The sequence below is a fragment of the Rhea americana genome, unplaced genomic scaffold, assembly GCF_003343005.1.
Source record: "Rhea americana isolate MKP2758 unplaced genomic scaffold, rheAme1 scaffold_42, whole genome shotgun sequence".
In the NCBI taxonomy this organism is placed as follows: Eukaryota; Metazoa; Chordata; class Aves; order Rheiformes; family Rheidae; genus Rhea; species Rhea americana.
The window spans coordinates 1,471,474-1,485,189 of record NW_028186557.1 but is presented as its reverse complement, the minus strand read 5'-3'; the positions used below and the strand labels follow the sequence as shown (position 1 = coordinate 1,485,189).

At 38.7% G+C, this 13,716-nt stretch overlaps 1 protein-coding gene across 1 annotated transcript in view; it reads left to right on the top strand.

Moving 5' to 3' along the window:
• Positions 1-13,716, top strand: part of SYNE2 (spectrin repeat containing nuclear envelope protein 2) — a 173,736-nt gene that overhangs the window by 67,357 nt on the left and 92,663 nt on the right. The window contains exons 49-57 of the mRNA XM_085315029.1: positions 1,350-1,505; positions 1,896-2,161; positions 3,409-5,509; positions 6,439-6,758; positions 7,731-7,875; positions 8,607-8,822; positions 9,204-9,469; positions 10,054-10,210; positions 13,066-13,221. Coding sequence (XP_085171155.1) covers positions 1,350-1,505; positions 1,896-2,161; positions 3,409-5,509; positions 6,439-6,758; positions 7,731-7,875; positions 8,607-8,822; positions 9,204-9,469; positions 10,054-10,210; positions 13,066-13,221 — 3,783 coding nt within the window. The remainder of the gene's footprint in view (positions 1-1,349; positions 1,506-1,895; positions 2,162-3,408; positions 5,510-6,438; positions 6,759-7,730; positions 7,876-8,606; positions 8,823-9,203; positions 9,470-10,053; positions 10,211-13,065; positions 13,222-13,716) is intronic.

Sequence of the window (13,716 nt, the reverse complement as noted above, 5' to 3'; positions counted from 1 at the left end):
GTGTCTGAATTTTGTATAGATGTGTACACAGAGAAATGGAAAAGTTCTCTGGTTGACTGTTTCATGAGTGGGCCCCTTCAGTTCAAATTGAAAGAAACCAGAAAAGTTCAAATAATTAGAATTATTCTTTTCCAATAATGCCTGCACTGTGCTACACGTTTCCACCCTTGGAAGCAGGTGCATGCTAGTCTGGCTAGTTCATGACCCACATAGAGACAGAGGACAGCGACACAGCTTAGAAGTGATACAGCTGCATGGGTAGCTGGTCATTTCCTAGGAAAACGATGTTTAAAATAGCAAAGAAGTAAGCTTTTCAAATAAGAATTTTCTGTCATTGCTCATTTTGTATGTCAGTACAAACATGGAGACACTCACATGGTAGTCCCATCTGTATACTTGTATGCACTCACATGTGGTCCATAGCTGGAACAGATCACAGTTTTAAGCCAGAGGTTGACAGGTGCCGGGGAGCTGGGACACACAGAGATTTATAAGGCATTGCCGTGTGATCCAGAGGAGTCTGTGACATTTTATTTACATTGCTGTCCACAATAGCTGAAGATAGTTTAGATGAATATGTTTTACGTCTRAACTGGGGCTGGCCATGAGCACCTGCTTGGGCAGTGACCAACTGTTGGGTTGTTGGACCTGACCACCACACCTGCATGACCTGTCCTTCCGTCACAGCAGGAGGTGATGGCCAGGCGGGGGCTGGCACCGACTGACCCTCTTCCCTGTCTGAGCTCTGTCTTCATCCCTGCTCCGCTGGAGACACAGTTCCCAACGCCGTCCAGCTTAGCACTGGGCTTTGGTGGCGCTCGCAGCAGGAGCAGCTGTGGCTTCACCTTGCAGAAAAGCTGCTTCATGCATGAGTTGCCCCATGAAGGGCAGCCAAAGAGAGAGGTRGTCCCCACAAAGGCAACAGCAGGATATTGAGGCCGTGGCTGAACAGCAGGGATGAGGGTGTGAGGGGGGTTAAAGGATGTGTGTATGAGAGGAGGGAGAGAAAATCGGGAGAAAACATGAATTTGAGTGATCATTGCCAGATGTGGGTGCAGGCAGGACATTATTTGAAAGTGGGGGTGTCAAACTTTTAGACTTGCAGTGATGGGCAGAGGTTTCACTGCTACCTGTGCTGTGCTGGCAAGCAGCCAGGGCGTCTGCAGAGATGGGCGGTCATCTCCAAGAGCTGGGACTGTAAGTCCTGGTGGACACGTGGAGGTTGTGGGGGAAGCTACTGCAGGATTTAGGCATAGCTTAAACCTGTGAAGCAAAGGGGAAACGTTGCAGTCAGAAAACTTTTGGTTTTAGGAATCCTTCAGAAATAACAATCTTGTTCCGCACTGTAGGACACAGATATTGACGTGCATGTTCAGAAGGAACTATTTCCCGGAGTACCTGTAAATACTGAATATTTTGAGGAGGAACAAAAGGTTAACGAGCTGAAAAATGAAGTGGCTGAATTGGATATTGTGCTCATAAATGAACAACTGAAAGAGCTGGAGGTATGAAACGGCAAAGCATTCCTCACTATTAATGTAGTGGTATGCTCACAGAAGCACGGTTCGCTCAGGCAGAACAAAATCGTTGCATGCAGTCTTATCTGGGGTTTGCCTGTGCGATTAGGCAGTTTATATAATAGATAATCTGCAAACACACTGTTTTAATGCAAATATGTCCATACAATATTTCATTCTTCTTTTCTGAAGTGCAGTAGCATGTACACCGATGACGGCACATGCGTGTTTCCCTGATGTATACAAACGTGTGTTCGTTCACATGTGACTATGCAAGCAAGTTTGTAGATGTACCAGTATTTAGCCATACTCGGCAATTAAGTCAAAAGTCATTAAGATTCTCGTGTAATYCTCTTTCTGTGATGGGTTTGGTTGTAGAATTTACACACAGAACTGGAAACGTGGAAAGCAAAATCTTTGTGCATGAATCAAGAGGCGTTCCCCAGTGCAACGGGATCGAGCACAGCAGAGCTGCAAACCTCGGAGTCCGCGGTGCCCTGCTGGGACAAGCTGCTTCAGGAGCTAGACGCTGTTAAGGCAGTGAAGCAACAGCAGTACTGTTTAGTTAATGAGTACCAGAAAAATCTTTCTGCTGCTCAGTCCTCAATGAAAAATTTGTCAGCAGAAAAAGATAACATAAAAACGTAAGTATACTGGAGGTTTTCTGTTAATGTTGCAGAACAAATATGGGCCTTAAATTAATGTTACGGATATAGCTAACCTAGACTGAATTTCTCCCCCTAAACTTCAGTGATGTTGAGATAGGAATATGACATTATGACATAGCCTTCTCGATAAAGTTAGGTGACAGGAGCACTCAAATAGGTTTGTRAGTTGGTACTAACACAGCAGCCTTAAACAGAAGTGTTACCAGTGGTTCTATGCTACCCTCTAGCAACACCTGTTCATTTTACTTTTTAGGCAAATCAAAGAGATGTGCTAAAAAACTTATGTAAATGCCATACTAAAATATTTTTTCAAAAATATGGCAAATGTGAAGTGTTAATTTTTTTTCAAGATGAATAAATTAGGAAAGTGGAGCACTGGGTTTTTTTCAAAGATTCATAAATTCTTATTTGTTGCCGAGTGAAAAGTCTCATTACTGAGACTGAATGAAGTTCATAAGAATGAAAATYAACTTTATTTAATAGGAGGAATACTGCATTCTGTGGCAATAAATAAGTCTGTAGTATCAATCCAAAGGTAACCAATGTACATAAAATATTTAGTACATTTTATAGATTGGCTGTCAAAACATGGAACTGATCTATCAGTGATAATAGTGAATCATATTAGTTTGAAAACCTTTAAAATGATTTATACAATTGTTAATTTACAGCAAAGACATTGAACTAAATTGAATCTAATTATTAAATGTATTTTATATAGGTATTTCAAATAGCCTGGAAGTGCAAGACAAGTTGATTAACCCCTCCTAATTATTTCTGAATGAATGGGAATTTTTAAAGTTATTCTTTTAATTAAGTTTTATTTTCCTTTTAAATCAAACATTGCTGTAAAATGTTGTTAGTTCACTTAAAACTGATTTAACATTATTGTTGATTTTTTGATATGTATTTGTTATAACTTTAAAGAGATACTAGGGTCTCTTAGAAARTAGCACATTATATTTGTATCTACTGCTATTATAGATGCTATAAATTAGAAAGTACCTTTTTCKACAGAGATMCCTAGAAATAATACACAGATAAGCRAGAAATAACTATACTGCAAAGGTGATATAAAAAAGTGGTGAGAGAACATTAAGAGGTACAGGTGATTAAGTGAATCAAGTGAGTGAATCATTTCCTGATTGGTGCAGTTCTCTTCTAAAAATGTGTCTAATCTGTATTCTAGATTTTTTCTAAAACCCTGTTAATATTTTTGGCAGGGGTCCTATGAACAACACAGTTCTCCTGGAGAAAATTAAAACATGTATAGGGTCATTACTCAGAGAAAGAGAGGTTTTGAACCAGCTGAAAACTCAGCAGGAAAATTTATCTCAGCATTTAACATGCATGGATAAAGTGTTAACAGAAAGCCAAATGAGGCAACTGGAGCAATGGTGGCAACACATGGAACAAGCGGTGCAAAAGAAACATGATCAAATTGTGGCAGAAATCAAAGAGTTTAACTTGCTTATGAGTAAAGCACAGGATATTCAGAGACAGATACAAGAGCAGCATTTACAAGGAGAGTTAAGTTCCTCAGCTGGAGGAAAAGCCAAATACCCTGTACTTTGGACCACAGAGCTACAGGACATTAAGCATGGTCTTTTTCTATTAAAAAGAAGGATTGAACTGCAGATGAAAAGAATATGGAGTGATCAAGAAAAGACAGCTTTGGAAAATTCCATACATGATTTGCAGAGCAAATTGCAAGCATTATCAGAGCAACAAACTCCTCAAGAGGATGTTCAGCTCCCTAGTCCCRCTCTCAAGAAAAATGAAATAACAAGGAGGCTGAAAGAGAATATTTCATGGGTCAAAGATTCACTGTCCTCCCTTGATCAGAAAGCAGCACTTTTCCCCAATGATGTTAAATCACAGATTAGAAATTGTCAGCAGGTGAGGACAGAAGTCCTAGGCAGAGAGCTTGTGATTGTATCACTGGATGAYGAGCTTCGGCGCATTGGTCCTGACTTAAAGCCAGAGGAGATCACTGATATGACCTTCCTTCTACAAGCATTGCAGAATTCATACAAGGCTCTTGTTTCAAAATCAGCTCAAAGATTACAGCAGTTGGAGCTCCAGCTGGAGGAGAGGCAAAAGCTTATTGCAGAAGTAGAAAAAGTTCACAGTCAGCTGCAAAATGCTGAGACACTTGCCAGGCCTGATGTGAACCAAACTAGCACGTGGTCAGAATTAAGCCATCAGCAAGCCATTTTAAAGGAAGTTTTAAAGGAAACGCAGGAAATAGAAGAGCTGGTTTCATCCCATTGTGAAGAGAGCCAGGCTACAGCTGGGGAACTGAGCTTATCTGAACAATTATTTCTGAGTGACCAGTTAAAAAGTTTAAAGACTAGAGCAAGGAAAACACAGAGACAAATTCAAAATAAATGTCATGAAGTGGAAAAAAAGATMGCTGTTTACAGAGAATCTTCTGAAAGAATAACTTCATTGCAGCAAGATCTTAATGATCTACAGTRTGATGAAATGAACCTGGAATTATTAGGTGTCAAGCAGGAATCTAAGGAAAAATACAAAGCGCTTGAAGAAAAAATATTAGCTTTTCAGTCTAATTTGTCACAAATGATGAAGTATAAAGAAATATTTGAATGCATAGGTCTAAATTGGGACTCACTACAGCTTAATGAATTGCAAACTCAGTTTTTTAAAATTAAAAATAAAATTGAAGAGAAGAGAGTGCACTTCGATGATGTTGTTAGGGAATGTGATAAGCTTCAAGCATTGGTAAATGAAATCCAGACTATGACATCTAATACAAGAAGAGAAACTAACGTACTAAATGATAGCTCTAGTTCTTCTCCTGCTGAGAAGCTTATATGTGCACAGATTCTGCTTCAGACAATTCGACAAATTATGAACTTAACCCAGGAAGCAGCAAATCAAATAAACAAAAATGAGATATTTGATACAGCATTCAAAGAATCTAAGATGCAAGAAATAAAGAGCCTGGAAAAAAATATTGAAGGACTGAATGAATTTCTCCAAAACATGGTCTCTGGTCTCCAGTGTGTTAACAAGGAAGATATCCAGAGTGAAGCAGAACATATATTCCACACAATAAAGCATATTCAATTAGAGGTCCAGAAACCACTTCTAGTAGACATGAAGATGATACAGTATGAAAAGATGCGATGGGAAGCAATCCAAAATATGATTCCAGCAGTGTTTTCTGCTATTAAATGTATAATGGAAAAAGAGAGGAAAAATCAAGAAGAAAAATCTCTTGCTGCTAGTATAGAAACAAAATTAGAGACACTGCAAGATCATGAAATGCAACTGAAGACAGATATTGCAGCCCGTGTTGTAAGTATATTTAATAAAAGCAAGATATAACCATATGTCTTTTCTCAAGACTTGGGTTAGGCATCAATGAGTGTAGTGCTTATATTTGCATGAATTACATCCTCTGTTTAGTCTAATAAATGAATTGGACTGATATCTTCTCTGCATTGATTGGTTTGACTGGAATCATGATGGGAAACTGAAGATGCAAAGAAATTTATTGCATTCAGTTTGATCATAATCAAGCAGGGGGAATTAGCACTGGAAGAGAAAGGTAAAGAGGAGGAGAGAGCAGGTTATGTTGAAATACTGGCTTGAAGAGAGGTTGGGAACAGGTCACCCTGTATTGTTCTTGGGACTTACTTAACATTTTCAGTAGCAACACTGATGCGAAAAACCCAGAAGTTTCCTGTTTCTACTRTAAACAGAGATCTTATTTGGGAATGTTCAAGGAGGGTGAAGCGCAGCAGGTTGAACCAATGTGATGGGGCCTCAGGGAGGGGAGCAAAGGATACAGCTGAGATCCAGGCTTTTACACAAGTACACAAGGAGCAGTGCTCCTTGTGTATCAGTTCGCTGTGAATTAGTTCACTGCTCGTTGGAGCAGTGAACTAATTACTAGTGCCCTTGTCAAGAAAGATCCGTTCAAYCAGAAACAAGTGCTGTTAGAGGGGTGGGGGAAGTAGAGGGTATATCTTGCAATGGCTGCTAACTAAGCTTAGTTTGCTCAGCCTGGTAAAGTAAGGGCATGGGAGAAATCTAGCTGAGAAATGTGGCTAGAGTGGAGGTAAACTTAATAATGGAAATCACCTGGTTATTCTACAGGGCAGCATTGATGCAAGGAGAAATAGTGTATGAATAAATTTGGGTTCTGAGAAGGCCATTTAGCAATCCGGAGGTGCACAGCAGTCTTTCCTGATTGTTCCTTCTGCCTTTTTTACTGCTTCCAGAGTGCGCTGAGTGAGGCCCATAAGACTGGTGAGCTTTATACCAAAGCTGTTCAGAGAGCTGTCGAACTCCTCAGCAACTATGAAGCTAGAATTTCCTTTGCCATGGCAGAGCCTGGTGGTTTAGGAGAGGCCCATCAAATCCCACGATGGAGACAAGAGTTTGACTCTGCAAAGGCTGACATAGAAAACTTGTACTCCAAGCTGAAAAACCTACTGAAACCAGAAGATAAAATGCATCTGGAAAAAACTTTAAGAGAACTAGTCAATAGAAGTTTGGCAATAAAAGAGAAGACTCGAAGAAAGGAAGATGATGAGCAGAGGTACATTTAAGAGATCTCCCTAGACTATGCTCCTTACTATGAGGAAGGTGACTGGTAATAAACGCAGTCTTGCTTCTGCTCTGATAGAACCTGGTTACTTAGCAGAAAGAGCAGTAAGCAGCTCTCTGTTGTCCCTAGGTGCTATTGTAATGGAAGGAAAATTACCAGACAGTAAGTGTATTACTAATATAATAATATTACTAATTTACAATGCTTTCACTTTTAACATATTTCAGAAAATATAAATGGTGCTGGACTGAATGTGATATGGGGCCGGAATAAGAATACAGCACATTTCCGCTATCTAGTTTAGTGCTAGGGCTGCTGTAATGTGCGTCTTCCATGGGTTGAGACGAAGCAAGATGCAGGCCATAGTTTCTTTCCTTCAGATATATATACAGAAGAGATCTGAAGTACCTTCAGATACAGGTATGAAAGAAGTTTGGGAGATAAAGGACTTTTAAATTACTTGCTGGTCATCTAGTGCTTCTGGTTCTGTTGAGCATAACCTTAAAATCTGTTTTTATACAGAAAGAATTGGATGACTGTAAAGAGTTTGGTAATAGAGAAGAGGTGGTAAGGTATAGAAATAAGAATTTTCAGTCGTACAGTTTACGCACGGTAGGGACAAATAGAGTTTCTGCTACAGACTGGGAGCTGATTTTGGGGTATGTCTGAGAAGTATAGAGATGTAGATGTAGGATCAGGACTTACAATTCTTTTGGCAATTCCATGGCTTATGTATGGATATACATACCTATATTTCATTACCTCTGGGGCATTTTATACCTGAATCTCTAATATATCTCAGATATTGAAATTGAAATGTGTAATAAATGCTATTTGAAGACAACTTGCAAAATAATTAGTAAGGATTTCTAGTTCAGAATTTTTAAATTCTAGTCAGTGTTATGGTTGGAGAGAGGAGCAACCACAACAAATTTTAATTGATATATTAATTGTTTCCTACAGGTATTTTGAGAAACACAAAAGCTACACAGAAACCAAAGATAAGGTGTGTGAAGATCTTAAAAAACTGGAAACGGTGCTTACGCAGTCTTTGTCCCAAATCCCTGTGTCTTACAAGGAAGCTTTGGAACGTTTAGAAGAAAGCAAGGTAAACGGCTCTGAAATACTTTCAAAAACATGTGCAAAACAATGATGCAGCTATGCTCATCAGCGTATGATACCAGAATAGAAAGAAGTGAAGTTCTTTGTCCTGCATTTAGATATATATAAAAACACAGGACTTATTTTTATACAAGTAAATATTCAGGATTATGATAGGCCATGTAAAATGAATATGTCCTTTTGCTGTGGAAAGGAAACGCTATCTGTGATTAAAATAGTACTGCATTTACGTCCAGATCCCTCACTGCTTCTTTGCAGGACCAGGGCTGATCACATTTATAACCTTCGTGTTTTCCCTGAGATGGGAGAATCAGAATTTCTTACTTCCCCATCCAGGACAATCTTGCTGCCTCTTCACCCTGTGCCTGCTATAATGAAGCTCTTTTCTATCTTTTTTGTAGTACTCATATTACAGAATCTTTGTGTTACATATCTATGATTCCTTCTGGTCTCTTTTCCAAGTAACTAGAAAAAAAGTAAAAGCAAACTAGTTACTTAGCATGCTGTTCTTCTGTTTGTTTTGCTTGTTTTATTTACTGTTTTCTCTACAGTCTTAGCCAGTATAGAATTGCCTCATGAGAAATGTATTTAATCAGCTTAATGGTGTGATTGCCATTTTAACAGAGGATCCTAATCATGTCACTGAATGCTTCATTAACATTTCTGATAGACCATCTTGCTTTATTTATTTGCATGTTTATTTATTTCTCCTTTAAGATTTTAGTCTCCAGCATTGACTCAGCTGAAGATGATCTTGTGAAGCTGAGGCAGGTCTCAAGAGAGCTGACCAGATTATGCAAGGGAACTGACTGGGCACTGGGCAGAATTGTAACAACCTTGTGGGAAAAGTGGCTAGGTTTACTTGAGGCAGCTAAAGAGCTGGAGATTAACTGTGAAGAACTAAAGCAGGAATGGAAATTCATCARTGAAGAGGTGAGTTGTTCAGCAAACAGTGCAAGTTTTGAGGAATGTGATGGGGCTGGGACCCTCAGCTGRTAAAAGGTTGCATGAATGGCTGAGATGAGTGCAGAACATCATTTCCCACCTGCCAATTGGTCARTTAGCTCCAACTAGTCTTGAATTTTGAGTCAAAAATGGTGGATATATTTATAGTGTAAATTCTTTGAACCCAGCATGACCCTGTGTGTGGTGATGTGCTTTGTTAGAGAAAACTCAAAGGTCTGGGCACCCTTCAGAGGTTCAGGCTGTCTGGCTACACAGTTCCCAGTATTGGTCATGTGTGTGAGTAAATAATGTAATTTAAGGTGATGGAATGAAAAAACACTTTATCTTGTCCACATATTGTTTACTTAGCTGGAACGAGAAACGATAATTCTTGATAAGCTCCAGGAAGAACAGCCAGAAAGTCTTAAAGAGAAAGAAAAAGCCAGCAGAGAAGAACTGGTAGAATTGCTAGATTCTRTGAACTCATTTGAAGAGAACATCAACTGGCAGCAGCTCCTCTTACTCTTACTTCTTCACCGAATAAGAAACATCCTGAATATGCCTGAAAATACTGAGGTAGAAGCTGCCCTTCCCACCTTGTGTGAGATAAAAACAATGCAAGACCGCTGTAAAAAGTAAGTGGGGGGAAATTTCACTCTGAAAGCCATGAAGTAGGACTACTTAAATGCTCAGCATTTTATTGGCTTTTGAAGAAAAAAGATTTGAAAGATGCAGCAGTCTTGCAGAGATAATGAACGACCYTTACTGGGTCACACAATTCTTCCATTTAACCTGTCCACTGGCTCCAGCATGGGCAACAGGATCTACCTCTTAGGAAGAACCTGAGCCTGGCCATGTCCTCTGTGGCTGCAATTTTTTTTTCTCAAATTTGAAAGGAATTGGGAGGGATGATGGTGAATTGGGCAGGTCCCAAGCTTTTGTGAATTTAAATGAGATTCCATTTCTGGCTTGATTAGTTAAATATAAATGCTATTTGATTTAGTCTACTAAATGTTTCTTATTTAACAATATCTGAAGACTCATTTTTGAAGAAACTGAGGCAGTAAAGGGCAGAAATGCAGAGATTTGTTTACAGAAAATAATATCAAAATACAGGCAAATGTTCTGGATGTATATTTAAAATATTAACGTTTTCTTTGATTACTTTTAATCAATGTAGTCTTACAATTAATCTGTTCTTACTGGAAATCTTTTATAGGTTGTGTGAAAAGGCTCAGGACCATAAGGAGTCTGTACAATCTGAGATTCAACAGAGGGACAAGATCAATGAAGAAATAAATGCTGTGAAAAATTCGTTACAGAACGCTGCATGTTTGTTATCACAAGATACTACTGAAAAGGCAGGACGACTGGAGGTTGGTAGAAGCTCTGTTATTKTTTGGGGTCTTTCTGAGTGTGTTTTCTTTTACACTGGGGTTTGAACTTGCTCCAAATAAAACTAGYGGCAAAGTATGTGTCTGTTCATGTACACATGACACCTGAAAGAGGACGAGACTGGCATTTTGGACAGCAAGATACGCTTGGTCCTGCCATGTCCTTGGTTTGAGTCCACCTCATTCTGCATAAAATCTGCAATCTACATGAAATTTTTCAGATCACAAAGAGTCACAGTCAACTGCATGCTTTTTAGGAAGGATTTTTTGATATATCCCCCACTCACCTYCCCCCTCTGCGTACCTAGCAAGGGCAGCTTCAGATGGTCTGTATTTGATCTTCCATATCAGTGGTTTAACCTGGTAAATCGTTTTCGGAAATTTGTGATCCAGACCACAATCTCTACCAGCCTTAAACTTGCACCAACTCAATCCACTCTTAACGTCTTTCTATCATTTCAGGATATTTTTGCTATCCTTCTCTGAATCCCTGACTTTATGAAATATTATTATTCCTAACAGCTCCTGAATACATATTTGTTTGTCTAGTATTTTAATTACCTTAGTTTCAATTTAATGGTATTAGATCTATATTATTATTTTTTAAAAAATCTTGATTTAAGCTTATGTAATTGATTTATTCTTTTAACTATAGAACTTTATCATTTATTTACTCTAGCCTGCTAAGGCATATTCAGAATTTGGACACCACTGTACTGAGTCTTGTACAAAAAATAGTAAGGGGTCTCCATCACGTACTCTTCAGAAAATGTATGCTGGAAGCTGGGAAAGGGCTGAGAACTTTGAGAAAATGGAAGCCAAAGAACATGGTGGCATAGATGAGCATTTTTGTGTGAGTTAGCACTGGAGAGAATTTATAACTACAGATTTAGGAGGTTCCTGAGAGTTGTGAGCYGGCATTAATGTGATGAAACCATGCAAATTTGTCTGAAAGGGCTTATTTTTTCCCTCTGGAATTATGTAGAAATTGGGCTGCTGTTTTAGTGAACTCKTTATATCCAGGAGGAAATGCTACCAGCGCAGGTGCTTGGTGCCTGCTCTTTTCCTCAYATCCAAACTRTACTTCTCTGGTCAAACAAAAGGTRAGCAGCAGGCCCAYGGGTGAGTTTAGAGGTCCTGTTGCTGGCAGCAATCAGCGTAGGCAAATATCAACAGCAATCTTCTCGAGTGATTTGTTTGTCATTTCATTTATGTGACTAAATAGCAGTATGTCACAGGATCCATGTTCCTTTGGAAAACAGAAATAATTGAAAACTGCCCCGATTTTACCTAACACAAATACCAGTGATCCAAAATCTATAGGGCAATTACATCCCTTCTTCCAAAGGAAATCTGATTTCTATAAAATCTGTAGCATTATAATTGGAGCAATAAATTGCATTTTTTGAATGAGCATRCCTAACTATTGCACTTCCTGATGGCAAAATGAGGTAAGACAGTGAGTGAAATTCTAAGTCACCAAGAGGTGACCTTGCAAATGGGAAGGTGATATCATCCAGTAGGAGAAACATGGAACAGTTTTGAAGGACAACTGCTTTCCAGCTAGAGAATCCATGAAAKGTAAGCATGCTTACAGGCGCAGGAACCATTTTGCAGAGGTGTGCTTTGTTTTGGAGGCGAGCGAGCGTTGCGACTGAGCCTTTCAAATGCAAGTCAGGGAATCTGGGAACTCCCGTAAATGTTCACACAGTCTCGACTGGGCCGTTCGGCARCACGAAGCGTCCCTGTGGTGGATTCAGGCGTGCAACTGTTTCATAGTGTGGGGGGGTGTTTTCCCTCTTATTTTTTTCTCTTGTTGGCCCCAATTGCTATTGGATGACAAGAAATAARTCTATTTCAGACTTTTACATATTTATTTTGTGCAAAATTAATTATTTGAGAGAAAAGAGTCCCAAGTGAAGACTGAGAATTAAAGGATTAGTATTACTCCCGATTTTAAAAGAAAAGGATGTTTTAAAAGAAAAGGATGATTTTAATGTCTTTCATTGCCTGGCAGGAGCTTCAGATCGCTTTCCCTAGTAGCTTGACTAACATTTGAGTTTTTCAAACAGCCAAGCATCAGAGAGAGGAACCATAAAACAAACAAACCAAAGTTTCCAACTTGAAACTTTAGAAAGCCTTTAAAACAAATGACTTTCTTCATTCTTGCTGCAGGAGGACTTAGATCAGATTTTGTTCCTAGGCCACGGGCTGCAGAYAGTTGTTCAAGTTTCTTTTTGTCTCATAAAACCTACATTCTTTAAGCAGAACTGGAAACTACTGTTTCGAAAGGAGCCTGCTGTGCCACTCTGCATAATTGCCTGAAAGCAGACACCTCAGCTTGAAACCTGTTGCTTTTTGTGGCTTTTGTGTTGTTTATAATAATGAAGGAATGAACACTGGCTATTAAACATCTTTCAAAGAGAAAATGCACTTCTGGTAAAAGGGAGAGCACAAAGGTTAACATTTAATTGTAGAAGCATTTCATATGATTACGTTGTTAATACCTGTCAATAAACGCCAGTGCGTCAGTTGTTTGACAGGGAGTAGTATCAAATTTAACTAATTCTTGCAGATTGAAAAGCATCATTTGATTAAATGAGTGAGTATTTCTCAAGGTTAATCCTCTTGCAGAGGTAGCTAAATTAGGTTTTATAACACACAGATGACTATTTAAAATTCTAATCGTGTCGGAAATATAAAACACTAAGTGTGTGTGTGTGTGTGTGTGTGTATGCATGTGTGTATATATTAGGTAAATTATATATATACACACACATGCACAGGCACTCTCTAAAATATGAGTAAAACTGGTGACATTCTTCTTAATGCTGTAGGAGGTTCAGAGTCTGATTGGCAAAGAAAGTCAAAGTCTTCAGGATATTATGGAGAAACTCCGGATCAAGTATTCCGAAATGTATACAATAGTTCCTGCAGAGATAGAAATACGGCTGGAGGACTGCAAGAAAATATTACAAGACCTAGAAGACAAGGTAACTGTGTAATTATTTTATTTATTTTTTGAAATGTGTAAGTACAGTAATGTTTGACTATTACTATTATAAATTTCAACTTGAAACATTAGTTTATTATTTTTCACTTGCATTTCCCTCTTGGTGAAACGTATACATGAGGAAGAATTCCCTGTGTTCATGCTCTCCTTTTAGAATAGTCTTACCCTGAACAGTGTGAATATAAAAATCCTTTTCATTACAAGAGGATATGGGAGAGCCACTAACAGTAAAACGCATGCAGGGTCTTGGATAGGCTATGGATGCTGTCTTCTATCTATTTCTTAAACTGAACTCGAAGCCAAAGTGGATTGGGAAATTTGTGTTGCTAAACTGAGAAGAGATTTTCAAAACTAAGTTAAAAGAGTATTTCAAAGCCATTTTTTTTTATCTGACTTGCATATACAGTAGAGTATTGTGACTGACTTAGATCTTTATATCACCCTTGGGACACAGTTGTGTTCTTTAAAATCAGCC